This window comes from Panicum virgatum, chromosome 8N (assembly GCF_016808335.1).
Source record: "Panicum virgatum strain AP13 chromosome 8N, P.virgatum_v5, whole genome shotgun sequence".
In the NCBI taxonomy this organism is placed as follows: domain Eukaryota; kingdom Viridiplantae; phylum Streptophyta; class Magnoliopsida; order Poales; family Poaceae; genus Panicum; species Panicum virgatum.
In genome coordinates, this window is record NC_053152.1 from 20,778,734 (window position 1) to 20,800,314 (window position 21,581).

At 49.6% G+C, this 21,581-nt stretch overlaps 2 protein-coding genes and 1 non-coding gene across 3 annotated transcripts; 2 read left to right on the plus strand and 1 right to left on the minus strand.

The window, feature by feature from the left end:
• The first annotated feature begins 473 nt into the window (after positions 1-473).
• On the plus strand, positions 474-1,070 carry LOC120684880 (mucin-7-like). Its single transcript, XM_039966747.1, has one exon. It carries the CDS (start codon positions 474-476, stop codon positions 1,068-1,070), a length of 597 nt encoding a protein of 198 aa, XP_039822681.1.
• Positions 1,071-12,913: 11,843 nt separating this feature from the next.
• On the minus strand, positions 12,914-13,020 carry LOC120687069. Its single transcript, XR_005680569.1, has one exon. It is a non-coding gene; the product is annotated as a small nucleolar RNA R71 (small nucleolar RNA).
• Positions 13,021-15,447: 2,427 nt separating this feature from the next.
• LOC120686574 lies at positions 15,448-19,690 on the plus strand. Its single transcript, XM_039968788.1, has 2 exons — positions 15,448-16,170; positions 18,998-19,690. Exons 1-2 carry the CDS (start codon positions 15,780-15,782, stop codon positions 19,096-19,098), a joined length of 492 nt encoding a protein of 163 aa, XP_039824722.1. The 5' UTR covers positions 15,448-15,779; the 3' UTR covers positions 19,099-19,690.
• The last annotated feature ends 1,891 nt before the right edge of the window (positions 19,691-21,581 follow it).

Genomic DNA, 21,581 nt, shown 5'->3' on the forward strand with positions numbered 1-21,581 from the left:
CATTGATATGTTCTACTTGACCATTTGCTCGAGGATGAACCACTGAAGCATACTTGACCTCTATGCAAGAATTGTCGCAGAAATCCCAAAAAGACTGCGATGTAAAGTTAGAACCTAGATCTATGATGATGGTGTCAGTGTAACACCCTAATTCAAATTTTCAGCTTTAATAATAAATTTAATTGGTTTATTCGATTTTCTAAGGATTTTTGTGTTTAGACTCGCATTTAATCTAGTTTTTGGGTCATAAGTAATTAAAATTTACCATAGGTTTAAATTTTTGTTGTTGCATTCATGCTGGTGCATACTTTTATTTGAGTGTGGGTTGAATTCAAATGTGATTTTGAATTCAAACTTTGTTTGAATTAGGAATAGAAAAGAGAGGAAATAGAATAGAAAGGGAAAGGGAGTAGAAAAAAGAGCCCAAACCCAGAAAAACCCAAAACCCTCTCAGCCCGACCCAGCAAACCCCCATGCGCTGCCCAATCCTCCGGCCAGCCCGCTTCCCGGCCTGCCCCGCGTCACGCGGCCCGGTCCGCCCCAAGCTCCCGCTCGCGCAGCAGCCCGCGGAGCACGCGCCACGCCCCTGCCACCGGGCCCCACTCGCCCGCTCCGCCAGCGCCCGCGTCCTCCCGCTGCAGCCCGGCCCCACACGCCAGCTCCACCCACTCGCTGCCAGCCCGGGCCCGCTCGCCAGGTCTGTCCTCCTCCTTCCCCGCTCGCACAACCGCCCGCCCGCGATCACGGCCGCGATTCCCGCCGGCCTCTCCCTGGGCGCGCCTCCCCAAGATGCCCGGGGCCTCCCTTTATTTGGCCCGCAGCCCTGCGCCTCCACCATCCCTCCCACCCGCCGTCACCAGAGCCGCCCCCAAACCCTAGCTCGCTGCGCCACGCCCTGCTCCGCCGGGCCGACAATTTGCGCCGCCGTGAGCACGCCGCCCCGTCGCACCTCAGGCCGCCAGGACTCCCGCACCTGCTACGCCTCGGCGCCCAGGATCTCACCGAGCTTCCGGTCCCACGAGTTCAGCCACGCCAGCGCCGGGATTTCGCCTAGCCTCCGCCGCAGGTGAACTCCGCCGCTGCCGAAATTTCTCGCCGCCACTGGTGCTCTGGCCGCCCTGAACCCCTCTACCCCTTTGCAGTGCCCCGCCCGGACTTCCTCGACTGCTCAGCAAGCCCGGAGACGCCCTGCCTCGACCCGTCCGCGAGCACGCCGCCGTCCTCGCCGAGATCCCTCCTGCGGTGCAACTCCGGCCGACCCAAGGATTCAGTGAGCACCCCAGAGCCCCCCTGGTACTTTTCGCTTAGTAGCTTGGCCTGTAGTCCACTCCAGGACTTAGAACACCGCTCGCCGGCGAGAGCCGCCGTGCAGGGCCGCCGCATCCCTCGCTCTCACCGCTCAGACCCTCCCCGAGACTTGCAAAGGCCTCAGGTGGACTACAAGCTCCGCGTAGATCACCCCAGACCCAAGAACGGGTCGATTTGACCCCCGGACGGCCAGATTTGGCCAAGTTCGGCGAGTTTCCCGCCGCGCCGCCGCGGAACAGAGCCGCCGGCGACCTACCGCCGCCGCTCGCGCGCCCAACCCCCCTGCGCCGTCCGATCCGGATTCAACGCGCGCGATTAGATCTTGGATCCATTAGATCTAGACCGCCAGATCTAAATCCAACGGTCTGGATCCAAGGATACCGGTTCGCCTGGCATTTTTGTTAAAGAACCCTCCAGTTTTCCTACAATCAACCCGCAGTCCACCTATTTTGAAAAATAATCGCAGATAGGCCCAAAACTTTGCTAGAACACCCCTGAGCTTCCTAGAATTTGAACCCGCAGTCCTGGCTTGAAGATTTTGCGCGTCAGCCCTTAGAATTAATGTTTATTTACGTGTTAGTCCCTCGGTTTTAGCAGAAAAGTCCCTGAAACCTTAGTTTTCTCGCAAATAAGCCCCTGAACCCTGTTTTTAGCCCAGAAAATGCGTTTTAGCTCCGTTTTTAGCGTTCTTTATATCCACGCGATTGTTGTAACGTGTAGAATAGTTTTAGACTAGTTTAGTGTGCTGTTTTTTATGTATTGATGTACTGTTTCTTAGTTTTTGTTAGTGTTTGCTTGTATGCTTATTGTTGTGCCTTGTTTTGGCCATGTGTTTGTGAGTAGACGCTGAGTTACCGGAGGAGCCCCAGTACCAGTACCCGGAGCAGCCGTCTTCTGACCAGTTTGAGCAGCAGCAGGAGCAGTACGAGGAAGGCAAGTATAACATGAACAACCCATCACTTTTAAATACATTCTCATACTGCATTTTAATATTGTATGCCTATAAGGATTTCCTAGCCAGTTTATATCCTTTATATTTACCTTTGGGTTGCATTTTGGTTAGATGTGCTAGGTTGCTGCGCTATAACACACTCTGGTCCTTTTTAATAAAATTGATTAATGGTTTACTTGAATTTAATTCTGAGAGTGGCACTCTGTGTGGCTTGAGTGGCTCACGTCTCGTTAAAATTGGCTTTTGTTAGAAACATGGTTTAGGGGGCCAGCACGGTGCTTAGTGCTTGGTTGGCCACTCTCCATAAGGACCGGTTCATAGAGCGACAACCTGGGACAACAGCGCTACCACAAGACTGGAATGGGACGGTCTTGGCTTACTAATTAGGCCATTTTGGTTCGGGAGTAACTTACCGACGGGGCAAGAGGGGAGTCGAGCCTCAATGGTGCCCAGGCTACGAGGTTTGGTGTGATACCCCTCGAGGTGGGTACCATCGTTGCATTGCCTGAATCCTTAGCGGTTACACCTTACCAACGTGTCCTTTGTAACGGCCTCGTAGTGAGTCGCTAGTCATCTCACCTAAGGAAGTGTGATGAACAACTGGCGTAGCTCACGACTTGTGGGTAAAGATGTGCAACCTCTGCAGAGTGTAAAACTGGTATACTAGCCGTGCTCACGGTTATGAGCGGCCCAGATCCTCCTTTTGATTAGTGGGGTTGTCTCCTTCCGACGAGGGAGGTGCCTCTCGGGGTTTACCTTGGTTTGGTTTGGTTTGGTTCTCAGTAGTACCACGATTAAATTTGACTAATTACTATGTAACTGGGTTAATGGTAATTCATCAACTTGTAGTAAATAGTTTTATTAAAATTTTGCCAAGACTTAAAAGCTAATGCAGTCAGTCAGCCAACCTTAGAGCCTCATAGTTTGTGTTATACTTGTTGAGTACAAGTTGTGTACTCACTCTTGCCTCTTCTCTACTTTTTCCTCTCGGATACGGTACTGCTGCTCAGTTCCTGCCGACACGAGGGAGTTCGTCCAGCGCTACCAGGACTACGAGGACTTCTAGGTGTTCGTCTCCCAGTCGACGTCCCTGTGGCGTCCTGCTCAGCTTCGGAGAGCTTTTATCGTATTTGTACTTCGCTTCCGCTGTATCAGACATTTTTGTCATTAATGTAATAAATAACATTCGTATTCGCTTTATTATATCTTTTTACGTGATATGTGCTATGATATACTGTTCATTCTGTTGTATATACGTGTGACTTGATCCTGGCACGTATATGATTGCTCGGTTTATGTTCTTTTATAAACCGGGTGTTACAGTCAGGAAATCCAAACTAGTGTATGATGTCAGAGGTGAAATCCACTGCTCTATCTGATGAGATCTTGACAATGGGCTTGTACTCGATCCACTTGGTAAACTTGTCGGCTGCTACCAACACATGATTGAATCCTCCTGGAGCTACGGTTAGAGGTCCGATCATGTCCAGACTCCAACAAGCGAATGGCCATGACGGAGAGATTGTTATCAGATTGTGTGCTAGAATGTGAGTCTTCTTGCCGAAGAATTGGCAGCCAGGGCATTGTCTGACAAGGTCTTCTGCGTCCGATACAACTGTTGGCTAGAAGAACTCTGATCTGTAAGCCTTGCCGACTAGTGTCCTTGATGCGGCGTGGTTGCCGCAGACTCCTTCATGTATCTCTCTGAGGATGTCTTTTCCTTCTTCAAGGGTAACACATTTCATAAGGATGCCTGAAGCAGAGCGCTTATACAGGTTGTCGCCAACGAGAACAATACCCTTGTTTCGCCTGATAATGCGGGCAGCTTCAGTGCTCTTGGCATCAACGTGTGGTGGAAGCTTGAACTCCTTGATGAAGTCGATGAACTGAATCCGCCAGTCTTCTTCAATCATTAGCACTTCTCTGACTATGGCCGGGGCCTCCTCGTCAATAGCTTGTTGACTTTGTACCTTGACAGACGGTTGATGTAGTTCGTGAACAAAGACTCCAGGTGGAACAGCTGCTCGAGTAGATCCAAGTTTGGATAGGACATCAGCTCCCACGTTGTTGTCACAATCTACGTTGTGGATTTCCAATCCTGAGAACTTGTTCTCGAGCTTTCTGATTTCTTCAACATATGCGTCCATTGTATCCTTGTTGATGTCACATTCTTTATTTACTTGATGGACGACGAGTAGGGAATCGTCTTAAACAAGTAGTCGCTTGATGTCGAGAGAATCTGCTAGGCGAAGCCCGTGAAGCAGTGCCTCATATTCTGCTTCGTTGTTGGAGACTTTGAACAAGATTTGGAACACATACTTCAACTGTTCTCCCTTGGGGGAGATGAACAAAACTCCCACGCCGCCTCTGTCGAGCTTGAGTGAGCCATCAAAGTACATTATCCAATGCTCTGGAATGTTGTGAGGTGCTGGGATTTGATATTCCCGCCATTAAGCTATGAAGTCCACTAGTGCTTGTGACTTGATTGCTGTTCTAGGCTTGAAGTTGAATTCCAAGGCTCCCAGTTCAACTGCCCACTTTGAGATCCATCCCGTGGCGTCCCGATTGTGGAGTATATCCGCCAATGGGAAGTCAGTTATTACCGAGATCTTGTACTCGTCGAAATAATGTCAAAGCTTCCTGGAGGTGATTAGGATTCCATACAGAACTTTCTTAATTGATGGATATCTAACCTTTGATTCAGAGAGTACTTCACTGATGAAGTAGACTGGTCTCTGGGCGCCGTAAGCGTGTCCTTCCTCCAGGCGTTCGACTACTATCGCCATACTGACTACATGAGTAGTCGTAGCAATGTAGAGGAGTAGTTCCTCACCTGGTAGTGGAGCTGTAAGAATTGGCGGTGACTGTAGGTGATGCTTAAGGTTCTCGAGTGCTTCCGCAGCTTTTGTAGTCCACTCAAATTTGTCTTGTCGTTTGAGGAGCTTGAAGAAGGGTAGGCCCCGTTCACCAAGCCTGGACAAGAACCGGTTCAAGGCTGCCATGCAGCCTGTAAGCTTCTAGACGTCCTTGATGGTAGCCGGAGCATCCATAGCCATAATGGCATTGATCTTTTCTGGGTTAGCCTCGATTCCTCGGTTGCTGACAATGAATCCGAGTAGTTTTCCAGAGGGTACGCCGAAGATGCACTTGGTTGGGTTGAGTTTCCAGCGAAACTTTCGGAAGCTGTTGAAGGTTTTTTCCAGGTCGGTGATAAATTGATCCTGGGCCTTGGTTTTGACGACGACATCGTCAACATAGGCTTCAACATTGCAATGTAGCTGATCAGCAAAGAACAGCTGTATCGCCCGTTGGTAAGTGGCACCAGCTTTCTTCAACCCGAAGGACATGGTCTTGTAGGCGTATGGCCCATAAGGGGTGATGAATGCCGTCTTGATTTGGTCTTCTTCTTTCAGGGCGAGCTGATGATAGCCTGAATAGCAGTCGAGGAAGGATAACAGGACGCATCCTGCCGTGGAGTCGATTACTTGATCAATGCGGGGTAGCCCGAAAGGATCCTTTGAGTAGTGCTTGTTTAGATTGGTGTAGTCGACACACATCCTCCACTCGTTGTTGTTCTTCTTCTGGACGAGTACAGGGTTGGCCAACCATTCGGGGTGATAGACCTCTTTAATGAACCCTGCTGCGAGTAGTTTCGCCAGCTCTTTCTTGATGGCTTCTCGCATGTCCGGGGAGAAATGCCGTAGCCGCTGCTTCTTTGGTGTGGCTTTGGAATCGACTTTCAGGGCGTGCTCGATCAACTCCTTGGGTACCCCTAGCATATCCTCTAGTTTCCACGCAAATACGTCTCGGTTGGCCATAAGGAAATTGACGAAATCGAGTTCCCATTTGTCGCCCAAGCCAGCTCCGATGATGGCGTTTTTGGAGTCATATCCCTCTTGTAGCTGAATAGTCTTGGTGCCCACGTCACTGGTTGGCTTAGCCGATGACTGGCTTGGCTTCTTGGAGGGCATTGAATCCTTGTTGAGAGAGAGTTCCTTGGCGGCAGCAAGTATTTCGCTGACAAAGCTAGGAACTTGAATTGTGGCAGCATGATCTATTGATTCCTTGTCACAGTCGATGGACTTAAGGAGGTATCTTTGTAGGGAAACTACTCCTGTATTGCCCGACATCTTGAGGACTAGGTACCCATAATGTGGTACTGCCATGAACTTGGCCAGCGCAGGTCTTCCCAGTATGGCATGGTAGGAAGATTTGAAGTCAGCTACTTCGAACTTGATGTACTCTGTCCGGAAGTTTTGTTCTGTACCAAATGTGACCGGAAGGGTGACCGAGCCAATTGGTGTAGAAGAGTTTTCGGGAATGATGCCGTAAAAAGGGGCCTTGCTTGCAGTGAGCAGACTCATGTAGTTGAGGCCCATCTTAGCTAGTGTACTTGAAAAGATCAAGTTGAGCCCACTTCCGCCGTTGATGAGTACTCGAGTAAGCTTGGATCCTTGGACAACTAGATCGAGTACTAGCGGGAACTTCCTTGGTTCGGAGAAGCTGGTCCATTGATCCTCCCTGGAGAAGGTAATGGGGACATCGCTTTATTTTAGTGGTCTCTGAATTGCTGGCTCAACTGAAAGAATTTCTCTGAGTAGCAACTTCTGGGCCCGTTTGGAGAAGCTAGGATCTCCTCCAAATATGGTGTTGAAGACATTTTGTTGCTGTTGGAACCCGCCAGGGTCTTTCTTGTCATCCTTGTTCTGCTTTTTCTTAGGAGCATCTGGCGGTGTCAACTGGAAGGATTTGCGCAGGATCATGCACTCCCACATCGAGTGGTTGCTCTTGGGGTGGATTGGGCACCTCTTGTTGTGAAGGATCTTGTCGAACTGATCCTGCGGCTTTTCATTCTTCTTACCACGCGGAGTACGATCCATAGTACCGACAGTGTCATCAGGCTTGCACTTGCGTGCAGGATCCCGCTGGTTGCTGGGCCCTCCATGGTCATTGTGACGCTTCCCGTTATTATCGTTGTTATGGCGTGGGAAGCGGATGCACTCTTGCTCCTCTTCGTCTGCCCAGCGCTGCATCATGTCACGCAGCTGCACTACCGTTTTGGGGCGGTTACGGTCGAAGTCGCGGTAGAGAGACTGGACAGTAATGCCACTTTGGAAGTAGTCGATGATGTTGTCGTCCGCAACGTTGGGGATGGTGGCTCTTGTGTCGAAGAAGCGCTTGACGTAGGATCTGATGGATTCACCTTCCTCCTGCTTGCACATAGACAAGGCGTGTCGAGTAGCTACTCGATGTAAGGACCCTTGGAAGTTGTCGATGAAGGTCTTCTTGAGGTCCTCCCACAACTGTAAGGACTCGCGCGCAAGCTCTCGAGCCACGTCAGAGGTGCGGGCTCTAGGGCCATCAGGAAGTAGAGGACCTTGGTGTTGGTGTCTCCTCCTGCAACACTAACAGTGGTCGAATATAAATGTAACCATTGTGCAGGGTCTTGCTTACCATCGTACTTCTGGATATTTGTTGGTTTGAATTCCTTCGGGTACTCGACGTTGTCAAAGATGCTGCTGAGGGCTAGGAAGCGATCGGAATTGTCTGCAAGCTACGCTCTGCGCCTTGCGTTGATGATTTCTCGTGCGTCCATTATGGAATCGGCTACTTCCTCCCTGTTTTGACTGCGATTGTTGTTGCGATTTGTTTGAGGCCCAGGAGCTTGGTTTGCTGGTCGTTGGCCACCCCTGGGGCGATGGATGCTTGCAACTTCTTGATCCTCTTGGTTTCTTTGGTTTTGCTGCTCCGGCTGTTGTTGACGGTGATGACCTCTAGGGGTATGACATGCTTGAGGTATGACTGTTGTAGTGGCCCTCGACCGGGTGCCATGAAGCGAGGACAAAGGGTTTTGTCTCTCGAGTTGTTCGACAGCATTTTTAGCGAGGTGAATGACACGCTCCATCTCCAGGTTTTGAGGCATCTGCATGAGTCACAGGGTTGCTTCTGTCATCGCGGCGATAGGAGTAGTGAAGACTGGATCCGCCACGTTGTTGAATTCCTTGTTGAGGTTGCGCGGGGGAAGGCGAGCACACTCAGCAGCTCGAGCCCTGCATTCTCCTTTACATTAGTTTCTTGCCCTGCGAGCTGTGTGAGTAGCTTCATCCTCATCTTGTGGGGCATCTTGGGTCAAATTGTCTTCTTAAATCTGATCCACGGTCTCATTAGGGTTGTGATGATTAGGAGCACCTCCACCTTGTTGGTTGATCGTAGAAACCAGACGTTCGGGGGAGAAGCTTTCTAGATCTGATTCGTAATCAGCTAGCACAGCTTCTCCGGACCCAGTTTCCCTCTCAGTTGCGAGGGGAGTTCCATGTTGGAATGAAAGATCATCAATGCTGGGAACTTCTCAGAGGTTGTCGAGTAGTTCTGCGAGGTCATGATCCTGGCAAGACTTGAGTTGGATTTTTGCCAGTGCATTAGTGATGAAGTCCAGACTGTCCTTAGATGACTCGACTGGATCTGGATATACGTCAAAAACGGGTGCCTCCCGGCCAGCGGTGAGTTAGTGGTTTTCAATGTAGAGAAGATGATCCAAGCTATTTTCATAGATGGATCTGATCACCTGTTTGTAAGCAGATGATGCATTGCGCAACCCGAAGATGGGTTGAGCAAGAGGGGTCTCAATCCGAGTAGAATTCGGTTTGAGATCAATCTAAGTCCGAGTGGAACTTGAGTTATCTTCAAGTTTTATCTCGATCTCCTTGAGAAGGTCAGGAAGCAGCGTGATGCCATGATCGACTGATCTGGCGAACTTGTTGGAGCTTTCTAACGGAGTTGCCTTCAGCATGGGGGAATTGGTTAGGTGGCTGTCAAAGCCGCCCGAACCATTGGTGACTCAGACCCACGCACCGAAGACAAAGGTGGCGCCCTAAGGAGGTGCCATGGTGCTGAAAGCGAAAGTGGCCATCGAACTCACCGAGCCCCCTACCTGGCGCGCCAGCTGTCGGTGTTAACCACCAAGCCTACTCAGGGATATCCTTAGCAGTAAGGTTTGTAGGTAGGGATCAACGGCTCTAGAACTCGATGGTGCAGGGAACACAAAGATTTAGACAGGTTCGGGCCACGAGTTGTGTAATACCCTACGTCTTGTGTGCTTGTTTGTATTTCCTTAGGTGTTGATGTGTTTTGAGGGGGTCCCTGCCCGCCCTTATATATCCGGGGGGACAGGGTTACATGGAAAGTCCTAGCCTAGTACAGTTGGAGTTCTACTACAACACGATCGGGTAGTTTCCTTCGTACTGCAGCTAGTTCTACGCCTATTCGGGTAGTTACAAGAGGGGTAAGGCACATCCATGAGCTATCCCTTACTCTAGAACATTCTATGCCTATAAGCAGTCCCGCTGCCCCGGGTCTGACAAATACTTCCTCCTGTTGGTGGGTGACCGCAGCTGTTTCATGTGGCTGACGGTGTTGCCATCGAAGGATCGAGCGGGGGCGGCGATCAAGGAGTTCCAGGCGCGGGCGGAAGGAGAGTCCGGGTTGAAGCTGGGAGCTCTCAAAACTAATCGAGGTGGTGAATTCACCTCGATTGAGTTTGCTGAGCTCTGTACAGCTGAGGGGGTTCGACGGCAGGTCACTACCACCTACAGCCCTCAGCAAAATGGAGTCGTGGAGCACCGCAATGGCACGGTGGTGGCGGCAGCAAGGAGCATGCTCAAGACGAAGGGCCTGCCAGGCTAGTTCTGGGGCGAGGCGGTGAACACTGCGGTTTACGTCCTGAACTGGTGCCCGACGAAGGGCGTGGAGGGCACGACCCCATTCAAGGCTTGGTATGGGAAGAAGCTAGTGGTGCACCACCTGAAGACCTTCGACTGTATCGTCTATGTGCGGAACATGGCTCCGCACCTCAAGAAGCTAGAGGACCGTGGGTGCAAGATTATCTTCATCGGCTACGAGCGAGGGACCAAGGCATACAGGGCCTACGATCCTGCTACGCGTCGCGTCCACATCACCAAGGACGTGATCTTTGATGAGGAGGCGCAGTGGGACTGGTCCCATGGCAAGGAAGCAGGCGCGGCGGCTGGGAATGTCGAAGACACCTACACCGTCGAGTTCGCCACCGGGTACGCACCTGCTGATCTGGAGGCGCCAAGCGAGGGGGACGGAACACTAGGAATGCCCCCTGCTGCGACATCGACTTGGCAGGGTGGCTTGGGCACGCATACACCGACCGTTCCCAGTGCGACATCGACTCCCCCCGCCACGACACCTGCTGGTCCGAGCACGCCGGCTGCGACGCCGGCCGGAGTTCAGTTTGTGACGCCTCCGCAGCTTCAAGGCGACTGTTGACAGCCATTATCTCACATTTTGACCGTCAACTTCTCAGAAATAAATAAAGTTTTGCACCATGTTCCATGCATATTTTATTTAATTCTAATAAGTTCCACAAGTTTTGAATGAGTTGTGCTTGCAGGAATTCACTATCCAAAGATGGTCGAAATCATAGAAAATCCCGGCCGCCCGAAACATTCCGTGCCGATCGGCGTGACAGCTCCACATACATGGGTCCAATAATTTTACTGGAGCAATGTCACATGTTCATAAGGTTCTAGAACAAGGCGAACATCTCATATCCTGTTGGTGGACCCGGAAGGCACAAGGTTCAACCCAAAGGCCCACATGCCAGTGCCAAGATCGTCAAATGGGGAAACCACCCAATCCAGAGGCAATGTGGAGTGTGGTTGTGCAACATCGGTGAAGCAAAGAACCTAGGGGCACCGGGGGCAGGCCGCCCGACCAACCTCAGGCCGCCCGGCCCAAGAAAGAGGCATCCGAGGAAGCTACCCAGGGAACCGACGTCCAGGAGCAATCAAGAGCCATCCACATGAGGTCGGTGGCCAGATGGCACACCCCTAGGCCGGCCGGCCTAGGGAGGGCCCCACCTTGCAGAGACTCGGCTCCCGGCTTCACGTGGAAGTTAAGCACTGCCTCTACAGTTGCATGCACCGGACGCTACCTGAATTTCCGGCCTTCTACCGACCTTGGAAGCCTATAAATAGCACTCTCCCCCTCACTTGTAAACACACACTCAAAGGAGCAATTCTCTCTTCTCAAGTCTAGAGTAGGTTAGTAGTTGGGAGTTAGAGTCGAGTCGAGCTTGTCTCGGGGATCCGGAGTCGTCATTGGAGGTCGGTATAAGCTCTTGTATCTTTTCCTTTGACTATTTTAATATAAGTTCCTTTGACTATTTTAATATAAGTACTCTTCTTTATTTACTCGAGTCAGCTTTATTTTATGTGAGTATTTATATTTCCAAGTACTAGTACTTGTCTGTAGGAGTAAGTTTTTACCTCTGGTCCAGTTTAAGTTCTCTTTCTTGCCTTGTTGGAATTAGTCTTACGAGTTTTCTTGCCCGTACTAGTGTAACTCAAGTTAGTTCACTAGATTGAGGGGGATTTCTCTTGAAGGCCTCAAGAGAAATTCTAATTCCTAGAGCAGACGTGGTGTCTGACTCAGTGCTAGCTAGAAAGTTTGTTCCACCCCACGGCACCGCAGTGGTAGGCGGCAAGTGGTGACAGTCTTGTCCGTCCCTCGTAGTCCACCATGTTTGGTTGGTTTCATAGCAGTAGTTACCGAAGAAACGTTGGGCCCCTTCTCACCCCTGTCTGAGCCCTTCTCTTAGGCCGCCGAAGTAAGCTCCTGGTTCCGACATCAAGATAGAAGCTTAGATTAGTTCTAGTGAGGCTAGCTCAGTAGTCTAGAAGTGTTTCAGGAGTCCTTTCTTGCTCGTTGTCCACCCAGCTGCTACCTCTCTAAGGTATAGAATCTCCTGTGTGTCAATCGGTCATAGACTGGCCATTTATCCTACCCGTTATTTGGCTTACCCCAGTAAAACTAGTAGGTTGATAAACTCAGTAAAGGTTTCCACTACAATTTACGATACACTTTACCATAGTGCTTCCCTGAGGATTTCATGATACCCCAGAATACTCCGAGGTGAAGTGCTACACCGGTGAATTCTGTGCGCTTGCAAAATACCTATTCAGATTGAGCATAAGAGATACCAACAAGCATTTCTAGTGCCATTGTCGGGGGAGCAATTGGCTAAACTTATCATATAATTGAGTGAAAAACTTTACTGTTTTGTCACCGCTAGTTTTAGCGGGCTTACCATTGCTCTCTCTCTCTCTCTCGTTTATTCGATGCAGAGCAGTGCATGACCGGTTTTGATCTACCATCCAACTATGATCCGAATCCTCAGAGAATTGGGCGAATTGTGAGACACCGTGTCGTCCCACCCCAGAAGAAACCCACTGGAATCCTCGTTTGTTAGTCTTAGCACCACCCATGGCCAGGACTCTCAGGCAGTACTCGGTCCCGTCCAGCAGCCACATCCCTACTGGACTGAACAATGACCAAGGCAACGATGGCTTTGAGCTCAAATCGGGACTGGTGAACATGGTTCAAGCGAGTCCATTCTGTGGCAAGGCATCAGAAGATGCCAACGCTCACCTTCAGAACTTCCTGGAAGTGAGTAGTACTATCAACCCCAGAGGTACCATGATGGATAACGTCCGTCTCCGGCTGTTCCCGTTCTTCTTGCTAGGCAAGGCGAAGACGTGGTTCTACACCAACAAAGCAGACTTCACCACATGGGAAGCTTGCTCCAATGCATTCCTGACAAAAAATTTTCCAGTGGGCCAAACCAACGCCCTTCGAGGTAAAATCTCTAGATTTCAGCAGCTCCCGGATGAAGCCATTCTGAAAGCTTGGGAGAGATTCCAGGAATACATCGCAGCATGCACCCACCACGGCATGGAGGAATAGCTGATCATTCCGAGTTTCTTCAATGGCCTGAACACACCAGCCCAGAACCACATCAATACAGCATCAGGTAGTTCCTTCCTTTCGCTCAGCGTTAATGCAGCGAAAGCACTGGTAGAGAAGATTACTTCCAACCAGAGTTGGAAAGGTGAAAGGCAGCAAAAGCCCCACATGGGAATCCATCATATCGATAGTATCGATATGCTTGCTGCCAAGATGGATCTTCTCATGAAGAAACTAGAGTCTCTGCACCAGGAGGTTAACCAGGTTATGGATTCTCGCATGACATGCGAGACTTGTGGAGAAACTGGACACACGGACAACTCTTGCCAGATCACTCAAGAGGAAGCTCACTTCATTGGCACGAACAACTCCAACAACTCTGGCTTCCGTGCTCAGCAGGATTGGAATTTCAAACCCAACCTCCCTTTGGTCAGTAGCAAGGTATGAACTTTAATAATAGTTTTCAGCCTACTCTAAAGGACCTAGTTTATGGCCGGATGCAAATTAATGATAATATTAGTAAGAAATTCCTTGCTAATGATAAAACCTTGGAATCTTTGGCCGGGCAGCTGGAGGGCATAAATTATGTTATTAAAAACCAGTTGAGCTTCAATAAAATGATAGAAACTCAGGTTGCTCAACTAGCCTCATCTTGTCCTAACAATAACTCGGCAAAACTTCCTAGGCAACCAGAAGTTCCTCTCAAGGAAAGTGTTAGTGTGGTGACTACGCGGACACGTAAGTCCACGCAAGAACCACCATACCCTAAAGATGCAGGATCTCGGCGGAAAGCCGTACCCGCCAGCAATACCTTTGCTGCAGACGAAGATCAGGAAGATCAGGAGGAGGCCGAGGAGTCCAACACAACTGCTGCCCAGGAGGAAACTATGGAACCCCCTAGAACTTCACGGGAGTTTCATGACACTACTGCCTTACCGTTTTCGGAACGGATAAGGAAGCCAGTGGCCGACGAGCAATTCGGCAAGTTTGTCGAGGTAATAAAAAAGTTGTATGTCAATATACCGCTTCTTGACGCTATGCAGGTCCCAACCTATGCCAAGTAAATCAAAGATGTACTTGGTAACAAGAGAAGCCTGCCCACCACTGAGGTCGTGCAACTCACGGAGGAGTGTAGCGCAGCTATACTCGACCCTCTCTTGCAGAAGAAGAAAGATCCAGGATGCCCCACGATCACATGTTCAATCGGGAGCCAACATTTTTCAGATGCTCTTTGCGATTTGGGAGCAAGCGATAGTGTCATGCCTAAGGTAGTTTACGATAAACTAAATTATCATGAGCTTGCCCCTACTGCCATGTGCTTGCAGCTAGCGGACCAAATGGTCCGTTACCCCGCGGGAATTGCAAAGAACGTCCCGGTAAAAATCTGGAACTTCTTTATTCCCGTTGATTTCGTCGTCCTCGACATGGAAGTCGACGCCAAGACGCCTCTCATTCTAGGAAGGCTATTCTTGAGTACCGCAAATGCACACATCGATCTTGGAGCCGGAGAGATCCAGCTCAATATCAATGGGCAAACGGAGAAGTTCGCCTTCAGACCGAAGGTCGAACAATGTTCCTAGGTCAAAACTTTCAACCGAAAGAAGCCCGAGACAAAGCAGGAGAAGCCATCAATACTCACAATCGATATCCTTGCCGAGCTCTTGGAACGACTAAGAATCGACAAGGAGATCAGAGTGCATAACTACATAAACACAAGACGACGAATCCTTCAAAGAGAATTTGAGGAATCGGAGGCGAAAGCGATCAAAACAAAACCTGCCACCAAGAAGGAATGGCGGAGAAAAGTGTCTTCGTCTGGAACTCCATCCGGCGACGACAACATAACCCGAGGTATGGAGAGTCCCGCTCTGGACTTGAAACCCGAGCTATCGCCATGAGAATCATGGTACGTGCTATCCTTACATTTGCATATAGGATAGTTAAAATTTGTTGCATAATCTTTCTTTCCAAAGTCGTGGCTTGTTTAAGATTTTATTTTAAACCAAAGTTTAAATTTGCATCAAATATTTTTGCATACAAAAAAAATTTGACCAAAGTGTAGGCCGGCCGGCCCCACCGAGGCCGGCCGGCCCCACCTTGTCTCCTTTGGTCAGGGGGCAGCAGGAACCGAAAAGCTTTGAGTGCATGAGAAGCAAAGGAAAAGGGGAAAAGGTAGAATGAATGGCGCGGGATTGAGTGGCACTCATCACGGCCGGCCGGCCTGCCTCCACCAATCACGTCCCATCTTCACCCACTCAAGCATGATCACCAGCACCTCTAGAGGCAGTAGACCGAGGCTGTGGCGCGCTCGCCGCTGTGCCCAGGCCGGCCGGCCTACCCCACACCGCCTGGCCTGCCCCCTGCGCCCGGCTATAAAAGCCAATGAAGGTAAGTAACTCTCTGCACCCTCAGTGCGAGTACGCTGAAAACTCCCCTGTGCTCTAGTTCTCTCTTCTCTCTTCTGAGTTTTCTTGCTTAATGAAGCTTTTAGGAGCTAATTAAGCTAAGTAACTCAAGTGCTAGCCCCACAAATAAGTAGTAGTGCTGAGATTAGCTCAACACTAACCCAATAAAACTTAGTAGTAACCCTCCCTTAAAATGAAAATCACAAAAAAAAATCCCGTTGAATAAAACAAGCTCTGAACCAAGAACAATTTGTGGTGGATTGATCCCCACAAGAACGACTAACCACTGACCCCTCCGATTATTTTTCCCTGCATACTCTTTGCACTAATCTTTTGCAGGAGTCATGTCAGTCTGGGGGAACATCCGGAACAAGGAGAAGAAGCTCGGCTCGTCATCCCGATCCCGGAGTTCGCAAGCGTCATCAGGCTCTCGGGATGACATGTCAGTGGACTCTGTTCGCCGACCGTCACAATCTCAGGAAGAAGAGGAGGAAGCCCCTGCCTCTCCAGCAGTCCCGAGGCCCCGTCTCAAAATTAGAGTTCTGACTTCGGTTGACCAGATCGTTGTCCAGATTGATTATGAGCAGGACGCCTTCGAACTATTGAAGAAGCAGTCGTACAGCCACGCCAAGCGGTTCGATACAAAATTCCTCATGATGACAGGACTCCACAAGGACATGAACCGCGCATTCACGGCTGTGGGATGGTCACGCTTCGCCGACATCACTGAACCAGGTTCGCACCTTCTCACCATGGAATTTCTATCAATGCTACATGTCGAAACCGTTGGAAAAGAAACTAAAATCCACTTCTGCTTTTTCAACGAGTTCTTTCAGATGCCAACCAAAGATTTTAGTAATGCACTAGGCTTCTGTAAGAAATGCATCTTAGAAGCTAATGCATTAGCAGATGAACTTGAGTATGACCGTAGTGCTTGGTGGAACGAAATCTCAGATGAACCAGTGAGCAGTAAAAACAGCATAGTTTCCATCCATAACCCAACTCTGAGAGTTTTAGCCAAGTATCTTGCTATGGTATTTTTTTCCCGATCAGACCTCAGGCTGTGCAGCTCCTCGGAGCTCATGTGCCTGTACGCTATGGCAAAGAAGATTCGCTACTCACCTTTCATGGGCATGGTCGCACACTGGCAGAAATTGATCATGTGCAAATCTCCCATCGACATAACCTCACTAGTCACCCGCATTGCGCGGTTTGTTGGTGTTTTGGAGAATGCACAAGTCACATATCTGCCCACGACGGATGAGTACCGAACCTTCATCGGTCTGGACCACTTTGTTCACACGCACATGATGCGTGAAGGTCCCAAGAACTTAGTGTTCATGTGCTATCCAGGGCACGAGAAGGAGATCAAGCTGCCATGCCCGAAACTCTCACTCTACTCCGTGAAGCGTCTGACCCTCCAAATGGAAAAGAAGGAGCCAGCACGACACAGCACAGCTGGTCCTATAACACGTGGTAGAACTCGGCGTGACACACAGTTGGCCGAGGGTGGCACATCACGGCAGGCAGGAACTTCCCGTCAGGTAGGCACATCCCGCCAGGCAGGAACTGCTCGCCAGCCAGGAGCTTCGCGGTAGACCCGCGCTTCTCAGGAAGCCGGACCATCACACGCTGCACCCTCGCCAGATGCCTTAGCACAGCCTCACCCAGACACGACTCACATGAGCTTCGAGGAGGCCTATGGGTATTACACCCAGGGTGGCCGGACCTCATACCAGCCTAAGGGTAGCACAGGGTCTGGGCACGACCAGGGGTTTTACTACCCCTCGGGTATGGGGACCTCCCATGGCCACAGGTTGGCCCATCTGTGTCAGCACGCTTTGAGTACGACAACCCGCTCACCCGGGAGCTGTCGGATCTCACTGCCCGAATGGGTCCCATAGAGTTACGTCAGGAGGAGTTGGGACACAGCCTCGATCACAACACCAGTTTCACACAGGAGAGTTGGGGGATGTTATCCTCCATGTCCTACGATTGGCACCACGGTGCGTACTACCCCCCGCCACATCCAGACCAGTAGCCCCGAGCTTCGTTGAAGCTTGGGGGAGAGATCGTCAGAATCCAAGTAAGTCGTCATACCCATTTAGCTTGTCATGATCTTAGTAAAAAAGAGAGAAAGAGAATTGCCATGCTTAGAATAAATGTGTAGAAATCCGTGCAAGCTCTTATCTTGGAAATGATGAATAGTTGCTCTGGTTGAGATTTGCATGTGCCCCGTTTATAGCTTTTTACTCATCTAGTACTAGAGCTAGTTGGCACATAATAGACACATTATAAATCTGTTTGTGTGGGAGCATTAACATGATTTCTGAGTCTAAGTTGTTGTGGGATTCGAGATGGCCTACATTGGCATTAAAACTGTATATCTCAGTAAGGGAAATTCTCGGAATAACATTAAAACATGATGAAAGGTTTCCCTATTGGTTTACATATCCCATCCAGAGCCATAATGTTATATCATACATAAGCTACCATAGGTAATCTTTATTTACTTTGAGCTTTGTCGAATGGTGAGTTCGCTTGAGGAAAGGTACTTGTCATCTGCCGGTCTTTCTCCTTTGCGTACCCATTTCTTTGCTAGCCTCAAAATGTCTGGTATGACAATTACCTACTCCGGGTATTGTCATCCACTTTCACCAAACAATTCCACCACAACTCCACCCCAAAATCTCCACTGTATGCCCATCCACTCCTGAAAGGGTCAAAATTCTTCAAAATTTCCCTCTGAAAATATTCAATTCAGGAAGGACATGGAGTAATCTTCTTTTAAAAAAATGTGAAAAAAGGGGAAATGATGAAAAGAAGTGCCCATGATCCTTAGCAAAAATAGTTCAAAAGAGGAGTTCAATTAGATGACCCAAAAATATTTCCAAAAGTGTGAGTTCATTTCTCCCTCTCTCTTGGACCTTTGCGATTCCATAATATCGGAATTTGATCAAGTACCTACCCCTTGCGAACCACTCTTCGGCTCAGCAACACAGGTAATCAAGGTATGTCACACTCTTCCTATCCAAAACTCCAGATATCAGCCTTAGAATAGGAAGAAGTTGGTCAAGTTTCGACCTTGGTGAGGATCATACACCTTGAGCGATTGAGAGCACCTTTAGGGAACCTTAATCTTATGCATACTTGAGAAATATTCCGAGAATGAACCTGAACAGCGAGAACTGGAAAATATTCTCGTGAAGGTTGTTCAGTCCTCCAACCGCTCAAGACAAGGGATGAAATGTGAAATCAGCCCCATCATTCAAAACAAATAGGTATGAGCCAACTTACTTGATGTACATATGGATAAAGTAATATGCTGTGCACAAGGTACCTGCAGAGGGCAAACATCGACGTAACTCCTGATCCACCGAGCCTCAGTATTAAGCTTTGCTCAAGGACGAGCAAAAGTTTAAGCTTGGGGGGTGTTGACGGCCATTATCTCACGTTTTGACCGTCAACTTCTCAGAAATAAATCGAGTTTTGCACCATGTTCCATGCATATTTTATTTAATTCTAATAAGTTCCACAAGTTTTGGATGAGTTGTGCTTGCAGGAATTCACTGTCCAAAGATGGTCGAAATTAGAGAAAATCCCTGCCGCCCGGCACATTTCGTGCTGACCGGCCTGACACCTCCACATACATGGGTCCAATAATTTTACTGGAGCAATGTGACACGTTCATAAGGTTTGAGAACAAGGCGAACATCTCATATCCTATCGGTGGACCCGGAAGGCACAAGGTTCAACCCAAAAGCCCACATGCCAGAGCCATGATCATCAAATGGGGAAACCACCCGTTCCAGAGGCAATGTGGAGTGTGGTTGTGCAATGTCGGCGAAGAGGAGGACTGAGGGGCCCCGGAGGTAGGCCGCTCGGCCTACCTCAAGCCGCCCGGCCCAAGAAAGAGGCATCCAAGGAAACTACCCAGGGAACCGACGTCCAGGAGCAATCAAGAGCCATCCACGGGAGGTCGGTGGCCAGATGGCACACCCCTAGGCCGGTGGCCGCCCGACCCCACCTTGCGGAGACTCGTCTCCCAGCTTCGCGTGGAAGTTAAGCATCGCCTCTACAGTTGCGTGCACCGGGCGCTACCTAAATTACCGGCCTTCTACCGACCTTAGAAGCCTATAAATAGCACTCTCCCCCTCACTTTTAAACACACACTCAAAGGAGCAATTCACTCTTCTCAAGTCTAGAGTAGGTTAGTAGTTGGGAGTTAGAGTCGAGTCGAGCTTGTCTCGGGGATCCGGAGTCGTCATCGGAGCTCGGTATGAGCTCTTGTATCTTTTCCTTTGACTATTTTAATATAAGTAATCTTCTTTATTTACTCGAGTCAGCTTTACTTTCCGCGAGTATTTATCTTTCCAAGTACTAGTACTTGTCTGCGGGAGTAAGTTGTTACCTCTAGTCCAGTTTAAGTTCTTTTTCTTGCCTTGTCAGAGTTAGTCTTACGGGTTTTCTCGCCCGTACTAGTGTAACTAAAGTTAGTTCACTAGGTTGAGGGGGATTTCTCTTGAAGGCCTCAAGAGAAATCCTAGTACCGAGAGCAGACGTGGTGTCTGACTCAATGCTAGCTAGAAAGTGTGTTCCACCCCACGGCAATGCAGTGGTAGGCGGCAAGTGGTGATAGCCTTGTTCGTCCCTCGTAGTCCACCACATTTGGGTGCTTTCATAGCAGTAGTTGCCGAAGGAACGTTGGGCCCCTTCTCACCCCTGTCTGAGCCCTTCTCTTAGGCCGCCGAAGTAAGCTCCTGGTTCCGACATCAAGATAGAAGCTTAGATTAGTTCTAGTGAGGCTAGCTCAGTAGTCTAGAAGTGTTTCAGGAGTCTTTTCTCACTCATTGTCCTGCCAGCTGCTACCTCTCTAAGGTATAGAATCTCCTGTGTGTCAAGTGGTTATAGACTAGTCATTTATCCTACTCGTTATTTGGCTTACCCCAACTAAACTAGTAGGTTGATAAACTCAGTAAAGGTTGCCACTACAATTTACGATACACTTTACCATAGTTCTTCCCTGAGGATTTCACGATACCCCGGAATACTCCGAGGTGAAGTGCTACACCAGTGAATTCTGTGTGCTTGCAGAATACCTATTCAGATTGAGCATAAGAGACACCAACAGCGATGAGCTGGACGTCGACCACGACGAGGACGCGCCGCTGCGGTTCCGGGCGGTGGACGACATCGTGGGGCCGGGATCACCGCCGGGCTTTGCTGTTCATGACCTTGGCGATGGCAGGCTGTTGGCGATGAGCACGGAGGAGCTCGCGTCCTTGGCGCAGGCAAAGATGGAGGTGTGCTGGCGCCGGGCGATGGAGGAGGAGCAGCGGTCAATTGAAGAGAACCGCACATGGACACTCACTGAGCTGCCTCAAGGCCGGCGTGCCATTGGGCTCAAGTGGGTGTTCAAGGTGAAGAGGGACGAGCACGGCGTGCTGATGAGGCACAAGGCGCGGCTCGTCGTCAAGGGGTATGCACAGCGCCACAGCGTCGACTATGATGAAGTCTTTGCCCTGGTGGCACACATGGAGGCGGTACGGCTGCTCCTGGCCCTTGCTGCTCATGAGGGCTGGGAGGTTCACCACATGGATGTCAAGACAGCGTTCTTGAATGGTGATCTGCACGAGGAGGTGTTCGTGGAGCAAGTGCCAAGCTTTGCTCAGGCAGGGCAAGAACACAAGATACTCAAACTGCACAAAGCTTTATATGGTTTGCATCAAGCTCCTCGTGCCTGGAATCAGAAGCTAGATGATAAGCTGGCTATTCTTGGGTTCAAGAAGTTTGCATCTGAATAAGCTATTTACTGTCGGGGTGCTGGTTCTGAGAGGCTAGTAGTCGGGGTCTATGTGGATGATTTAGTCGGGGTCTATGTGGATGATTTAATTATCACAGGGGCCAGCTGCAACAGCATCAAGAAGTTCAACGCACAAATGACAGAAATTTTCAAGATGGGTGATTTGGGAATACTCACTTATTATCTGGGTATTGAGGTGAAACAAGGAGTGGAGGGAATCACTCTGTGTCAAGGAAGTTATGCTGGTAAAATCCTTGAGAAGGCTGGTATGGAAGAGTGCAATGCTTGTGATGTTCCTATGCAAGCAAAGCTGAAGTTGAGTAGGGACAGTGATCGCCCTCGA

What these genes read in the sequence shown, in the direction of transcription:
- LOC120684880 (XM_039966747.1), top strand. Translation starts at nt 474, where the DNA reads ATGCGCTGCCCAATCCTCCGGCCAGCCCGCTTCCCGGCCTGCCCCGCG.
- LOC120686574 (XM_039968788.1), top strand. Translation starts at nt 15,780, where the DNA reads ATGTCAGTCTGGGGGAACATCCGGAACAAGGAGAAGAAGCTCGGCTCG. An exon ending in CGCCGACATCACTGAACCAG is followed by an intron (nt 16,171 to 18,997) that starts GTTCGCACCTTC and finishes TTGTGCTTGCAG; the next exon opens with GAATTCACTGTCCAAAGATG.